Source organism: Platichthys flesus, chromosome 19 (assembly GCF_949316205.1).
Source record: "Platichthys flesus chromosome 19, fPlaFle2.1, whole genome shotgun sequence".
In the NCBI taxonomy this organism is placed as follows: domain Eukaryota; kingdom Metazoa; phylum Chordata; class Actinopteri; order Pleuronectiformes; family Pleuronectidae; genus Platichthys; species Platichthys flesus.
Genome location: NC_084963.1, coordinates 19,887,132 through 19,902,446, shown reverse-complemented (window position 1 = coordinate 19,902,446; position 15,315 = coordinate 19,887,132). Strand labels below are relative to the sequence as shown.

The window sequence follows — 15,315 nt, the reverse complement described above, 5'->3', positions numbered from 1 at the left end:
TCGGTATTTATGAATGGCACATTTTATCGAACATAGGCTTCTTCTATCACAATCAAGCACAGAAAAGTAATTTTACAATCATCAAATCAGGGAGAAGTAAGTTTCATTCTAGGAGGATTTGAAGAGGTTCTGTGCTGTTGATTTGTTATTATGTGTGCATGCATGAGCAGCATCAATTATACCAAACAGTGATTCAAAAACCAATCATAAATGTTAACCAAGGAACCCTCTTTCATTACATTAACGTATTATATAAAAGAACAGAATTTGTTTTGGTCCAGGTTTTCAGTAAAACTGCAAATGATACCTATGGAGAACATTAGAGAGTGAAACTAGTGTAAAAGGGATGAGTGGAATACCTGTATATTTCCCTTAAACTGTGAATGACTGTGCTTTGCTGCCTTTCATGCTGAAAACAACCTTTACATGCATTGTATTATCTTTGCATAGAGATATGAAAGCGATAGTTTTATAGTGCTTCGGTTTTTGTGCAATCAGATGCATTAGAATATCAGTCTGCAAGTTGATTTCTTAAAATTAACCTTGTTTGCAAGTAAATAAGAGCAGGACAGGTGGGACCTAATGTAACTGTACCTTTGTAATGTTTAAGTAGCTTGTATATAAATATATCCAGACATTTGGCCACAGTTGTTTTTTTAGCAAGCCACAATCAGAAATAGATCATTAAAATAGTACATCAAAATAAAATCAATAACAAGCAGTGATCAATCACAAAATTAAATCAAGAAGGAAAACATGTAAAATAATCAATAAACAATCATTAGAAATGCAGTTTAGAAAGTTTTAAATCTTTTAGTTCTTGAGAATAAAGTAAAATATCTCATTGAATTACTCACCAAATTCACCATGCACATTGCTCAAATCCTCAATCAGCAAACAAAGTGTGATCCAGCAGAAAAACTGTGTTCTTTAGCAGAACAAACCTTGAATCACATACGATTCTAAGTTAGTTAATCTTCAGGATAAAAGTGAGAAGTATATGGAAAAGGTCAAATAGAAAACTAAAAGATTTCTCCAAGCAGTTAGCCTGACGTTGTCATTCTCATAATTCTAGTCAGAATATGAGTCTGATATCGCTCCATTGGGCTGTGATTATGGGGCGTCAGGTGTAAGTTCTCCACTCAAGCCGCACAAAGGTTTAACATGGGAGTGGATGGGTGCCAGCTGTTATTTAAGGCGTGGCGCTACGCTTACGCGTCGCTTTGGCCTCACTTCAGCGTCCGTTGTGAACCCGGCGTAAAGGTGAATGCACGTACGAACAAGTTCTCCGTTTAGGATACAACTCCACAACACATCAAACAAATCATATAGCATTTGTCGTTCCTCTAAGAACTTAATAACACAGTTGGAACGCGACATTCCCGTGTTTAAAAAATGGACAGACGACGAAGGAGACAAGGCTGAAGAAGCGTGTTCATCTAATGCATCAGAGAAAAGAGACCGGGGGCCCAAGTGCTCTTTGGTGACGTGGTTGATTACGTTACTGTTGATCATCCGTCCCTCATCGTATAAAGCCCGCCCTGACAATTTGATTGGTCCGAACAGCTTCTGTTCGGGCATAGTTTCTCCCCAACGGAGCGATTCCAGACCGAACTTCCCGACCTCAGATGTTGTGGGCGGGGCTAAGTTCGTCTGGCATCCAGGCTACCAAACAGTCATAAAAAGTGAGTTCAGTAACTCTTAAACCCCCTAAAAACTTCAAACAACAACAAACATTATATTGCCAAATTTAGACATTAGTGCTAAACTTCCAAAAACCCCTTCGTTGTACTTTCACTTTGAATAATGTCTTGTTTGCACTATCCTGAGATGTTAGGAAATACAAAGTTGATGGAAACAGCCTGTGTTCCCAGAACACACTTATACGCCTCATCAAGGATTCACAGAGTTCATAAAAAAGGTCTTAACTCCATGTTTCATCAGCACTTGAAAAACAAAGAGTTGAGCTCAGCACGCAGAGATTCCAGAATTTTATGAGTCCCAGCCCCCACTGCTACAGATAGCTCTTTGCCTGTTTATTCCAAATGTATTGATATTGTCCACATTGCCCCAAATTCCCCACTGGGCTCATAGGAGCAACACATCATTGACATCCATGCATGGACATATTCTTTGAATTAGTAAGAGTAGTAAAGTTCTGGTTCTAAACGTTACCTGTTTGCTTGGCACTTATATTAGTGAGCCTCCTCAAACTGTTCTACAATATACAAGTCACTTTTTTATTGTATGTGTGCTTGACGTTGTGTGGAGAGCTTATATATATCTTATTCGTAAAATAAAAAAAAATGTCTTAACTATTGTTCAGATATGTGGCTTAAATATAAGCTTGAATGATTGACTTAGTTAGTGTTATTTTTTCATACATTGCATGTTGGCTATTTCAGAGGTCTGTTAAGCAATCAACCCAAGTTCAACAACTTTTCAAAATGAAAGCCCTATAATTCTGCTCAGTATAGAGTTTGTTCAAGTATTGCAACAACAAAATATAAGTTGTTATTTTATGGAATAGGGCTCTTAACCTGTGATTTATTTGTGTTGATGTTTGGTTATATTCTTTATCATTATTACGCCAGTATATTAACTCAACTGAGAAGTGTTACTACTTAGCACCAGTAAATACATTAGGAGTTGGGTTATGGAGCTATCTATCTTGAACTATTGTAAATTGTATGTTCACCTCATTGATCTAGGGTCAGGTTTGGTTCCAGATCATGTTAATGGGTCTAAGGATTCAGATTTTAGGTTTGACTCCAGGTTAGACATTCAGAATTTTCTTAGCAACACTTTCCTTTATCAGACAAGCTGAAGGTTTATAGAGGTAAAACGTATTGGAAGGTGGGTTTTTAGCAACTGACTGTAGTAAGTCAAAATCCTCAGAAGTGTAGAAGGGCAAATGTATGTGTTTGTAGTATTAAAAGTGACTGCCCAAAGCTAAAATGGGCATGTAAAGACATGTCCGCTACCTCCATTAGTTTGTCTGACTATTAGAGATGGTGAAGACCTTGTGCTGCGCTGTACTGAGTGATGCAGCCAGTGATGAGGGTAGCAGGACATGCAGCGTTTTCCTCTCTCTCTCTCTTGCGGGTTTGACTCACCAGCACGAGGCTCAGAATAAATTCCTCAGCCAACAGTCAGACAAGTAGCCAGTAGATTGCATAGGCCTGCTCTGAACTTATTCATGTCCTCAGTCAGACCAACAGTTTCTGAATGAATCTCATCAGCCAACAATGTGACTCCTTTAATGAGTCAGGGAGTATGGGGGTTCAGCAATAGCTGGTAATCATTTACATTGTGTAGTTATGCAGAAATGGCAATGTAAGGTAGTGACCATATCAGTATGAGCTAACTGGTGCCCTTGTCGAATTATTAATTATACCTTAACTTAAAACTACCACTTATTTAATGCTGCCAATTCTTTTCTAGATGAATCTGTTATTGTTTTCATTCATATAGATTTGTGTGACAAACCAACTGATAGCAATTATTCATAAAATTCCTCAAATTCTACCTAAATGTCCAGGAAAATATTGATTCAACTGTAAAGTTGTGTTCATTTCTACATGAGCCCAGCATGAAAAGTGCAGCCTCTATCATTCACCAGGGTCTCAGACTGAGGCAAAGGTTCAACCAGGCTCAGCTTGTGCTCCTTTGCTACATGACTTTTACCAGTAGGTCACTGCAGTGACCAAATACACACAGGAGCACATTCACGCCAGATTGCATTGCAATGTCAACACTATATTTCACAGCTGATGCCATGAAAACTTCCCAGTGTGCAGTGGGTTAGCATGATAACCCTGTAACGTCATGGATCTGTGACTCGGTTCTTCCAGGCTCATACTTCACATAAACCTGAAACAACATCACCCACCAAATTAGCTCTGTTGCATTGTTATGATGCTGATCCACTCCTTTGATCTCTACATTAGTTCTCTCCAGGTTCACCCCTCAGACATGGCCTGGCAGTCCTGTCAAATTATTTTTGCGGATGTAGTTGGTCTACAGTTGGTCCTTTCAAAACCTGTTTGGACAGGAAAAGAAGGGATCCAGTAAGATATATCTAGCCTGACGTTGTCAGACTCACAATTCTAGTCAGAATGTGAGTCTGAGACCGCTCCATTGGGCTGTGATTATGGGGCGTGTTTCAACTGACCAGGAAATAAAATTCCTCTTCGCTCAATTGGATAGACCTACAACCAATCAGAGCAACGTAGTATGTGACGTATGTTAAGCAAGGCATTGTGAGTTATTTACTAACGCCGGGTTCACACCGGACGCTGAAGCGCTGCCGAAGCGACGCTTCAGCGCAGCGCCAAGCCTCAAATAACAGCTGGCTCCCATCCACTCCCATTTTAAAACTTTGTGCTGGTCACACCGGAGGCTGAAGCACCGCGCTGCGCCAAGGCTGCCTCGCGCCGTGCAGCGATCGTTTCGGCGTCGAGTCTATTTATTGCGCTTGACGCGAGCGTATCGCACCAGGAGACACACTGAAAAACGATTTTAAACTATATTGATGACATATCTTATATGATATAAATGATCAAATATGCATCCCATACTTTGAAGTCCCCTTCTGTTGTCCTGGAGTTTTAATTTGACCAATGACATTATTAAATGTCCCTCTCTGCCCATCCACTACAGCCACACAAGCAGTGATACAGATAAAAAGAGAGAGAGAGGGGGCTACGTATTCTCCACATAGGCTTGAGTGGAGAATACGTAATATACCCCCGACACCCGACATTTAAGGGAGCAAACAGCGAAGTTCTTCAACATGGATGACATTAAATTAATAATTGAAGTGGAGAAGTACAGTGAGTTCAATGATCCTCGTATAAAGACAACACCAAGAAAGACAAATGTTGGGACGCTGTTGCTTAATGTTGGAGCAACAAGTAAGTATATGCTTTTAATCTACTGGATCAAAGGATGATATTATTAGTGCTGCCCGGCGGTTCAGCGTCGCTTCAGTGTCCGGTGTGAACAGCCAAGCGCCGGCGCGATAGGGATTAGCGCGGTGCTTTGGCGTCGCCTCAACGTTCTCTGTTCCTCTTTCAAAATGAATGCGCTGTTGATGTCTTCTAAAACAGACTCAATGGCAGCATCTACACATCTCAGCTCTCCAGCGGCAGGCATGTTTGTTGAAAACGAATTCAACCCAAGGGCACTTTGATGACGTGGTTGATTACGTTACCGTTGATCATCCGTCCATCATCGTATAAAGCCTGCCCTGACAATCTGATTGGTCCGGATGATTTCGAACCGGGCATAATTTCTCCCTAACGGAGCGACTCCAGACCAAACTTCCCGACCTCAAATGTTGTGGGCGGGGCTAAGTTCGTCTGGCATCCAGGCTAAGATATATCAGCTTCGGGGTCAAAATCAAAACAGACTTACTCAGTAATGTCCAGATTCAAATGCTGGTTAAAATAGAATAATGTGAACAACAAGAGTCATTGTCAATCTTTATTTCTATAACCAGCAGCTGAATGAAACTACGTGTGCCGTGTAAATCTTATTGTGGGTAATGAAAAGAGAAAAGACTCCTAGCGTCCTATGTGCTGTTAGCAGGGCAGAGCAGCCAGGCCATCCTCAGCTGGTTTCTACTTTGTGCTTTGGCCTCAGCCTGTTTGTTTTGTGGACTGAGACTTAAGTCCTGCACAAACATAACTTATGATTGACTTTAGCAAAGATCCAAGTTTGAAAATAAGATTAGGCTTAAAGGTCCTGTTTTGGAAGATTGAGTTGAAAGGGCTTTATTGGCAGAAAATGAATATAATAAGTGTATCATCATCAAAATTGTATGAATTGTTTTTTTCTTTACCCCAGAATGGACCCTTTATATTTAAACACTTTAGATATACACCGGGAGCAGATCCTTTCTACGGAGGCAGCAATGTTTTTTTTACAATAGCCCAAACTGGACAAACTAAACACCATTTGAGATACAGTGCCTTGCATAAGTATTCACCCCCCTTGGACTTTTTCCCATTATGTACTGTTACTAACTGGAATTTAAATAGACTTAAATAAACTTTTTCCCGTTTGATCAACAAAACATGCATAGTACTTTGGAGGTGCAAAATAAATGTTATTGTGACACAAACAATAATGAGAACAAAAAAGTTGACATCTGTTGGGTGCATAAGTATTCACCCCCCTGTGTCAATACTTGGTAGAACCCCCTTTCGCTGCATTTACAGCTGCAAGTATTTTGGGGTATGTCTCTACCAGCTTTGCACATCTAGAGATGGAAAGGTTTGTCCATTCTTCTTGGCAAAAAAGATGAAGCTCAGTCAGATTGGATGGAGACCGTCTGTGAACCGCAATCTTCAAGGCTTGCCATAGATTCTCTATTGGATTGAGGTCTGGGCTTTGACTGGGCCATTTTAAGACATTAACATTCTTTAATCCAAACCATTCCTTTGTAGCTCTGGCTGTATGTTTAGGGTCATTGTCCTGCTGGAAGATGAACCTCTGCCCCAGTCTCAAGTCTTTTGCAGACTGCATCAGATTTTCTTCAAGGATTTCCCTGTATTTGGCTCCATCCATCTTTCCCTCTATTCTGACCAGTTTCCCTGTACCTGCTGAAGAGAAGCATCCCCACAGCATGATGCTACCACCACCATGTTTCACTGTTGGGATGGTGTGCTCAGGGTGATGGGCAGTGTTGGGTTTTCGCCACACATAGTTTGCTGTGTCTCCCACATGGCTTCTGGCAAACTCCAAACGGGATTTTTTATGGATCCCTTTCAACAATGGCTTTCTTCTTGCCACTCTTCCATAAAGGCCAGATTTGTGGAGTAGACGACTAATAGTTGTCCTGTGGACAGATTCTCCCACCTCAGCTGTGGATCTCTGCAAATCCTCCAGAGTAACCATGGGCCTCCTGGTTGCTTCTCTGATTCATTTTCTCCTTGTCCGACTCTTCAGTTTGGGTGGACGGCCTCCTCTTGGTAGGTTTGCGGTTGTGCCATATTCTTTCCATTTTCTTATGATGGATTTTATGGTGCTCAGAGAGATGTTCAAAGCTCTGGATATTTTTTTATAACCTAACCCTGCTTCATATTTCTCCAAAACTTTATCCCTGACCTGTTTGGTGAGCTCCTTGGTCTTCATGATGCTGTTTGTTCAGTAATGATCTCCAACAAACTCTGAGTCCGTCACAGAACAGGTGTATTTATACTGAGATTAAATTGCAGACAGGTGGACCCTATTTACTAATTATGTGACTTGCAAATGTGACTTGTGAATGCAATTGGTCGCACCAGATCTTTGTTAGGGGTTTCACAGTAAAGGGGGTGAATACATATGCACTCAACACTTTTCAGATTTTTATTTGTAAATAATTGTGAAATCCATGTAATATTTCCCCCCACTTCCAAATGATGCACTATTTTGTGTTGGTCCATTACATAAACTCACGATGAAATAAATTTTAATCTGTGGTTATACCATGACAAAATGTAGAAAAGTCCAAAGGGGGTGAATACTTATGCAAGGCACTGTACATACTTTAGTATGGTTCTCTGTTCAAGTAAAAGCAGATGGTTGTGTATAGGAGGAAATTCAATACTGATGACACCATACAAGGTCGTCCTTTCAGCAGAGGTCTCGGGGTGTTGAATGCTTCGTGGAAGGTGCTGACTCCAAGTAGGAAGTACTCCGGTGGTACCCATTGAATAAGCAGTGTCTTTGCTGTTCTGGGATTGGATCCTCAGCATCCACTTCTTTTGACATTGGCTTGGACCAATGCCACTGCTACTTCAACTCTTTGTCCTTCTCCTTACTGATATGTTATGAAAGAGCAGTTTAAAAACTGTTTAATTTGTTAAACTACACTTGTAGGTGATCAATTGATCACTGCACCTGGACCCCTTTGTTTTTCTTTTTAGGTCACGTGAAAAAGGTTTCTGCCAGCCGTATCGAGGCATCGCCTGCGCTCGCTTCATTGGCAACCAGAGCATCTATGTTGAGTCCTTGCAGATGCAGGGGGAGAGCGAAAATCGGATCACTGGTAAGATAACCCACACATTAGTTGACATACTTGAGTCGTTTATAGGCAAGTTCAAAATAGTTCAACCTGATGTCTATTTCTTCTCTCCAAAGCTGCTTTCACTATGATTGGTACGTCCACCCACCTGTCGGATCAGTGCTCCAGGTTTGCCATCCCATCCTTCTGCTACTACGTCTTCCCTCTGTGTGACGAAGGCTCTCGGGCCCCCCGGCGCCGTCAGCTCTGTAGAGATGAGTGCGAGGCCCTGGAGAATGACTTGTGCCATGCAGAGTACACCATCGCCCGATCCAATCCCATGATCCTCATGCAACTGAAGCTCCCCAACTGCCACCTACTGCCACGACCAGGCACGCTTGATGCTGCGTCCTGCATGAGGATAGGAGTGCCACCAGAAAAACTAGGTCCATGTAGGTAGATTCTATGGCATGCGTACACACATGCATTACTACTATTGATTTAAAACAAATTTCTCATAAAATCAAGGAAAAATTCAATTCAACTAAATGCAGTTGGTCAATCAACCATTTTATCTTACCTGTTTGATGCAACTCAAAAGAACAGAGGAATCACATCCAGCCGAAAGAACAAGCAACCAACCACTGTTTGTAAAAGCTTCAGCTTCGATGTCAACTCAGATTTTTAAGGGATGTAGCTAGCCATATGTTCAAAACCCATGTTCACTTAAGTTTGACATTTTTTTATTTTACAACTTTGAGGATAATCATAGAATTTGAGGAAAGTGGCAGAAACTTGGACTATGGGCAGAGAAGGTCTCTGGTTCGACTCAACAAAAGACGAGCCTGGATTGATCTGTCCAAAAATCAAAGAGTCTCCCTACCCTGTCTAGTGCCCCTGAGCAAGGCACCTTACTCCCCCAGCGCAGTACATGGTCGCTCACTGCTCTGTGTGTCCTGCACCAGATGGGTCAAAAGCAGAGATTAAATTAAGTGTTTGGGACTAATAAATGCATCTTAATCTTAATCTTAAGGATGTTTTAGAAAGAGTAATTGTATTTTTCCCTAAATATTGACATACTCCTTCCAAAGCATTAGTTTGCAAGTTGAAGCTCCAAAATGTGAAATTTTTTAACGTGAAGTGCACAGAAACACTGAGCTAAATCCACAATCATTGTACACAAGGTAAATCACCTCTTTCGTAATGTTTGAGTATCCTCACTGTGTCACTGTCTGCTTTACAGATTCCCCCGAAGACCACATCTGCTACAATGAAAGTGGGGCTGACTACAGGGGCACAGTCAGCATCACTAGATCTGGTCACCCCTGCCAGCCATGGAGCTCTCAGTCCCCTCACAGTCACCATCTGTCCAAGGAATATCCCGAGCTCTGGGGAAGTCACAACTTCTGTCGTAACCCGGGAGGCCAGATGCAGGCCCCCTGGTGCTTCACCTTGGACCCACATAACAGGATGGACCTGTGCGACATCCAATCCTGCAGTAGGTCCAAGTACCAGTCGGACCAGTTTTACCACCAATAACCAGTAAATGACACAAAACAAGAGGGAGATACCATCAGTATGTATAGAGTATAGAATCTGCCAGATTGGGATTTCATTTCTAAGTTACACAATGTAGTTACAGTGCATCATTGAGAGCAGTATTAGTTCAAATCAATATATGCTAGTGCAGAGTGGTATCCATTGTGAGAGTCAGTATATGACACTGAACTGAGACTGACATATCATCAAACACTTAACTGTCAACACTGCTGCAGAACATAGGACCAACTGAAAGCACTTTTCTCGCACAGGCATACTTAACAGAACAGCAAAAGCCAAGGTTTAAATGTTTTCTCATTCGCAATCTTTATGGTTTAGTTTGACAGAATTTCCTCCATAGTCATGTTGGAAGCTGATGGTGGTAAATCTGTTCCTACATTTTGACCATTCAAATTACTCTAACAATACTTCTGTACTGGAACGTTTTGTGAACTAAAGTATTACATTATCGCTGTGGGTGTATAACTGCTATGATGTAGGATGTTCTTTTGTCAACATGTATGGGGCAGCACAGTTTAGTGTTACTGATAGGTTGTGTGTGAATGTCATACCTTTAAAAAAAGTGCACGTGTGAACAACAGAAGCTGCTGCCTTGAGTTGACCAGATCAGGCTGTTAATTCAATCATTGTCACTCATCCAATGGGTGAAAAGGAGTTCAGACATCATCTTTTGTTAAGATTAGACCACCAGGATTCTTTCAGAATGGAAGGGTGATGAAATGAGAGACTGTGGGTAGCAGCATGGACTGTACAGCCCATTGGCGTGAGTCATTTTTCACCTAACGCTTTGTAACATAATGCAACAGTAGAATGAAGGATGTCCTCTGTCCACCCACAGGCCAAAAAGGCCCTTCAGACACATTCAAGCAATTTGTCCACATTTCCATTTGGAATACAGGTTGATATTGAGGTTTAGAAGCTGCTTCTTCCTGTGTTGCATGTTCTGGTTGCTGGTGGTAGTACATAGTTCATTCATAAGAAGGACCAAAGGGCCCACTCACACAGCAAACTGGGCTATCACCTGGGGCCGCTTTAAGAGGTCTTGGAACATTGTGAAGGTCAACACAAAAGTTTACTTAAGACCTTCGAAGGCTCCCTAAAGTGTCTCTTTCCTACAACAGAGTATTAGAGCCATATTGAAGAAAGAAAAGGCTTTAAAAAATCCGCTTAAATTAGCGTGTAAAGTTTTAGGCTAATATTGAGAGGATAAAGTTGTAATATTACAAAAATAAAGTAATGATTATATATAATTTGATGAAAAAAAAATCCTTATTAAAAGGCCTGATTTATATAATAATGTGGAGCTGAAGAGCCAAAAGATTACATATTTCATTATTTGAGAAACCTATAGGTAACTAAAGTATACTTTGAATGAGCTCATTACAGAATACTGTACAACACAGATGGCACAGCATGTAATCAATAACATTGCATAGCCTACAGTGTCTCTATAAGTGTTTCTGCTGGTAGCTCACAGCTACAATAAACAGAGCCTCCATTAAATACCACTGACGTCATAACCACCATATCAGTTATGTTACTGATGTGCAAGTCTGGGGTTTAGGACACCAGTTAACTCACAATTTACCATCAATGCACTTGATTTAATTGTCAGTACCTCTATCATATTTGGCCAATTTACAGAGGTTAAGATAAGGTTATTTGACTGGAGAGTATAGAAATGCATCAGAACTGTGTTCCCCAGGGATTTGTGTCCTTTTTTACACTGTATATGCATCCTGGTTTAACCTTATGCCAATATAAGCTGTTCTGTGTTTTTTATTCTAGTCCCTATGGCCCCCCAGTATTTTTTTCCATTAGTTCTTTTATTTGCTTTTCAGAGAACTGAGCAAATTTGTTCCAGTAAGACTTTACCAGATGTAACTGAGTGGAATTTGTCTTGCACCCTGTGGAAGGATGTGGCTTTTAATGGGGATTATCCACAGTGACATTATTTTCACTTAAATAGTCAAATCAGGACAAGTGTTTTTGTTCAAAGAATGACTCTAAACTCTGATATCTTACAGAGCCTCCAGAGAACCCAAGAAAGGAGATACTGTTCATTTTAATCCCTGCAATTGCCATCCCATTGGTCATCGCTTGCCTCTTCTTTCTGGTGTGTATGTGTCGCACAAAGCAAAAGGCTTTGACTGACACACCACCTCGCCAGCTCAGCAGCTCACCCAGCCAGGACATGGAGCTCTCTCTCCTCAGTCAACAAAAACACCAGGTAATGCATACACACAGTGCACAGACTCTTTGATGAACGGGTTGTTCATTTTTATTCATTCTGATGAATAGCAGTGTCCCTACCAATATCAGCAGTGCATTAAAATACGTAGTAGTCTTATTTATTTCTTAACAAAGACTTCTGGGAAAATAAATGACTATGCTGAAATTCAGTGTGGAATCTATTCCATGTGAACACAAGAGGAGTTGAAATAACAAAGTCCTTTTAACCAGGTTTAAAGTCATGCATCCCCTGCAAGGTTGGACTTTAAGACCTTAAGGCCCCTGTCATTTCAGTTAACTCTGCGTTTTGTGGTTCATTATCAAATCAATCAAATACCTGCATTTGTGGTATGCTACTCAGTGACATAAACAGATTGAATCTGCTCTTTACTTGGGAATTGTCAAGATGGAGTTTACAGTGATTGTTCCTTTGAGAGTTGTAAAATTCTCTTTTCAGGTTATGATAAGCCACTGCAGTGTTTGGATATTTGGTAAACCTTTAGGATGTGTGACGAAGGTTCTGTTCAGACCTAGCATTAGAATGTGTCACCTCTTTCACATGTAGGTGAAACACTGAGAAGTTACAAAATAATTTGGACTCATTATGAAACTGTAGCTGGTCAGATTATGTCAGCTGAATGGGAGTTACATTTCATTACATTTCATTAGTTTGTTCAACGTGGCTCAGGACACAATTATGTTCAGACTACTAAAAGAATGTGACCACATGGATCCCAGACCCCCTCTGAACCTGTTCTGAGTGATAATATTAGGTCTAATCAGAGCCTGATTCTCAAAGTCAGATCCATGAATCTTAGTTCATCATTTCATTGGTTCCTCAGGCAACACTTCCACCAATGCAGATTTGTATGTTTTTGATACTCTACCGATGCACCTGAATTAAGAACATTTGTATTCCTGTGCTAACATACTGCATTAGGCTTTATTGTTGGCCATACACTTTGCTGACATGTATTTGTGTTTATTGATTTGTTGCTGCAGGCCAAGCTGAGGGAGATCAATATGTCAGCAGTACGGTTCATGGAGGAGCTTGGTGAGGATCGGTTTGGCAAGGTTTACAAGGGCCAACTGTATGGCACTGCTCCTGGTGAGCAGGTCCAAATGGTGGCCATAAAGACATTGAAAGACAAGGTTGATGTCACTCTCTGTGAGGAATTTCGCCATGAAGCAATGCTGCGCTTTCACATACAGCACCAAAGCATAGTAAGTTTGCTGGGTGTGGTCACCAAAGAGCAGCCAATGAGCATGATATTCACCTACTCCAGCCTTGGTGACCTGCATGAGTATCTTGTAATGCGCTCCCCAAACTCAGATGTTGGCAGCTCAGATGATGATAAGACCGTCAAGTCCACTTTGGAGCAGGCGGATTTCCTTCATGTTATCACCCAGATTGCTGCTGGAATGGAGTACCTTTCCGGCCAACAATTGATCCATAAAGACCTTTCTGCACGAAACATCCTCGTCTTTGACAAACTCAGCATCAAGATACTTGATCTTGGCTTGTTCAGAGACGTCTACTCTGCCGATTACTACAATCTCATGGGCACAGGCCATTTCCCTATTCGTTGGATGTCCCCAGAAGCAATTATGTATGGCAAGTTCTCCACCAACTCTGACATCTGGTCTTACGGTGTGCTGCTGTGGGAGACTTTCAGTTATGGTCTGCAGCCGTACTGTGGCTACTCCAACCAGGACGTGATCGAGATGGTTCGCAACCACCGGCTACTGCCATGTCCAGATGACTGCCCAGCTTGGATTTACACTCTCATGCTGGAGTGTTGGAGTGAATTTCCAGCAAGAAGACCTTGCTTCAAGGACATTCACACACGCCTGCGCTCTTGGGAGAGTCTGTCTAACTATAACAGCTCTGCTCAGACTTCTGGCACCAGCAACACTACTCAGACCAGCTCTCTCAGCACAAGCCCTGTTAGCAACATCAGCATGAGCACAGCAAATGCATCCCGCTACACAAGTCCGAAAAAGGGCTCACCATTCCATCAGCCCCAGTTCATGCCCATGAAGGGTCAAATGCATCGGCCAATGGTGCCCCAACAGCTCTACATCCCTGTCAATGGATATCACCCAATGTCAGCTTACCCATACCTGCAGAACTTTTACCCCATGCAAATACCCATGGCAATGCCCCACCAGCAGATGCACCACCAACCCCAAATGGTTACCAAAGCTGGTTCCCACCATAGTGGCAGTGGATCCACATCTACAGGCTACATCACCACTGCCCCCTCCAACAACTCTGTGACAGAGCGAGCAGCTCTATTAAATGAGAACTCGAAGACCACTGATGAGGCCTTGGCTGACAGGGCAACCGAGGAAGAGAGAGACCAAAATGAGGACTTGTCAGTGCCTGAAACAGAATTGCTAGGTGATAATGACCCTCCAAAGACTGAAGAAATGGTGGTCCGCTTGTCAGACACATAAGTGTGGTGATGTTTGAAGGACAGTGGAGCTAAAATATTATGTGAGCTGGGCTTGCTTGCCAGAAAATTCAATGAGCGGTGTAAAGTGAAAGGAGAAATGCTGCGGAACTTTTTTTTATGGGTTTCTTAGATAGGACAGTTACATTTGAATGCCAAGTGTTTGTCATGTTTGTACCTCTTACATGCCTTTGTCAAAGGGTAAGCAAAATTTAAATTGCAATTTCTTTTCTTTTGAATGCCACAAGGGCATAGTCCACCTATACAGGCAGCCCTGCCTACCAGTTGGTAAGAATTAGCAAAAAGTTAGATGACCACCCTCCCACAATGCCAGTGGTGTTTATTAGAATGCACACTCAAGCCATAGGTATTGCTACACAAACCCAGAAATGAACCCAGGTTTCTGTGGTAGAAGACAAGGGCTTTGCCTGTGTGCAAATTGCGCACCCTTTGACAATTTGATGTTGTTTTTGAGGTGATTATTTTGTGGTTTGTGAAAGCCACAGACATAGAACAATAGAATGTATGATGACCAAAGATAGTAGTTTTGAAAGTATCTTTGTTATTAATGAAGTTCTCTACGATGTATTTTGTAACTTACCGCCATCAAACAAAAGAATAAGAACAAAGACTCTAGTTGAATCTCATTTGAGGCCATTGACAAAGGTCTTATTCACAACATGTTTCCCATGAAGTGGACCCTTTTTACATATACTTTTTTAAACAAGTTGTTATATTTTTAATTGATGTACTTTGGTTTTGAAAATTTTAGTTGTTAATGTTGTCCTTTACTGTTGAAATTGCTAAGCCTAGTGTGAAAACTATGTCCTTTCCACCACATCTGCTTTGTTTGCAGTTTTTTGCTTACCATGCATTGTGTAGATCCATCTGTGGAGTATCCAATAAAGTCATATGAAGAAAATGTTGTCTATCACTTCAGTCAGAGAAATTAAATTCTGTGCTATCATTTGTTAATTTCACTTTAAAGGGGAGAAATGCATTTATTGCTGATACATGTCATTTTGCTGACACTTTTGTCCAAAGCAACTTACAATTAGTACACTCAACATTCAT

General features: G+C 41.4%; 1 protein-coding gene across 1 annotated transcript in view; it reads left to right on the top strand.

The window, feature by feature from the left end:
- ror2 (receptor tyrosine kinase-like orphan receptor 2) overlaps window positions 1-15,154 on the top strand; it is a 47,478-nt gene extending 32,324 nt beyond the window's left edge. The window contains exons 5-9 of the mRNA XM_062412360.1: window positions 7,917-8,038; window positions 8,131-8,445; window positions 9,237-9,491; window positions 11,581-11,783; window positions 12,788-15,154. Of these exons, the coding sequence (XP_062268344.1) occupies window positions 7,917-8,038; window positions 8,131-8,445; window positions 9,237-9,491; window positions 11,581-11,783; window positions 12,788-14,245 (2,353 nt within the window). The 3' untranslated portion in view covers window positions 14,246-15,154. The remainder of the gene's footprint in view (window positions 1-7,916; window positions 8,039-8,130; window positions 8,446-9,236; window positions 9,492-11,580; window positions 11,784-12,787) is intronic.
- The last annotated feature ends 161 nt before the right edge of the window (window positions 15,155-15,315 follow it).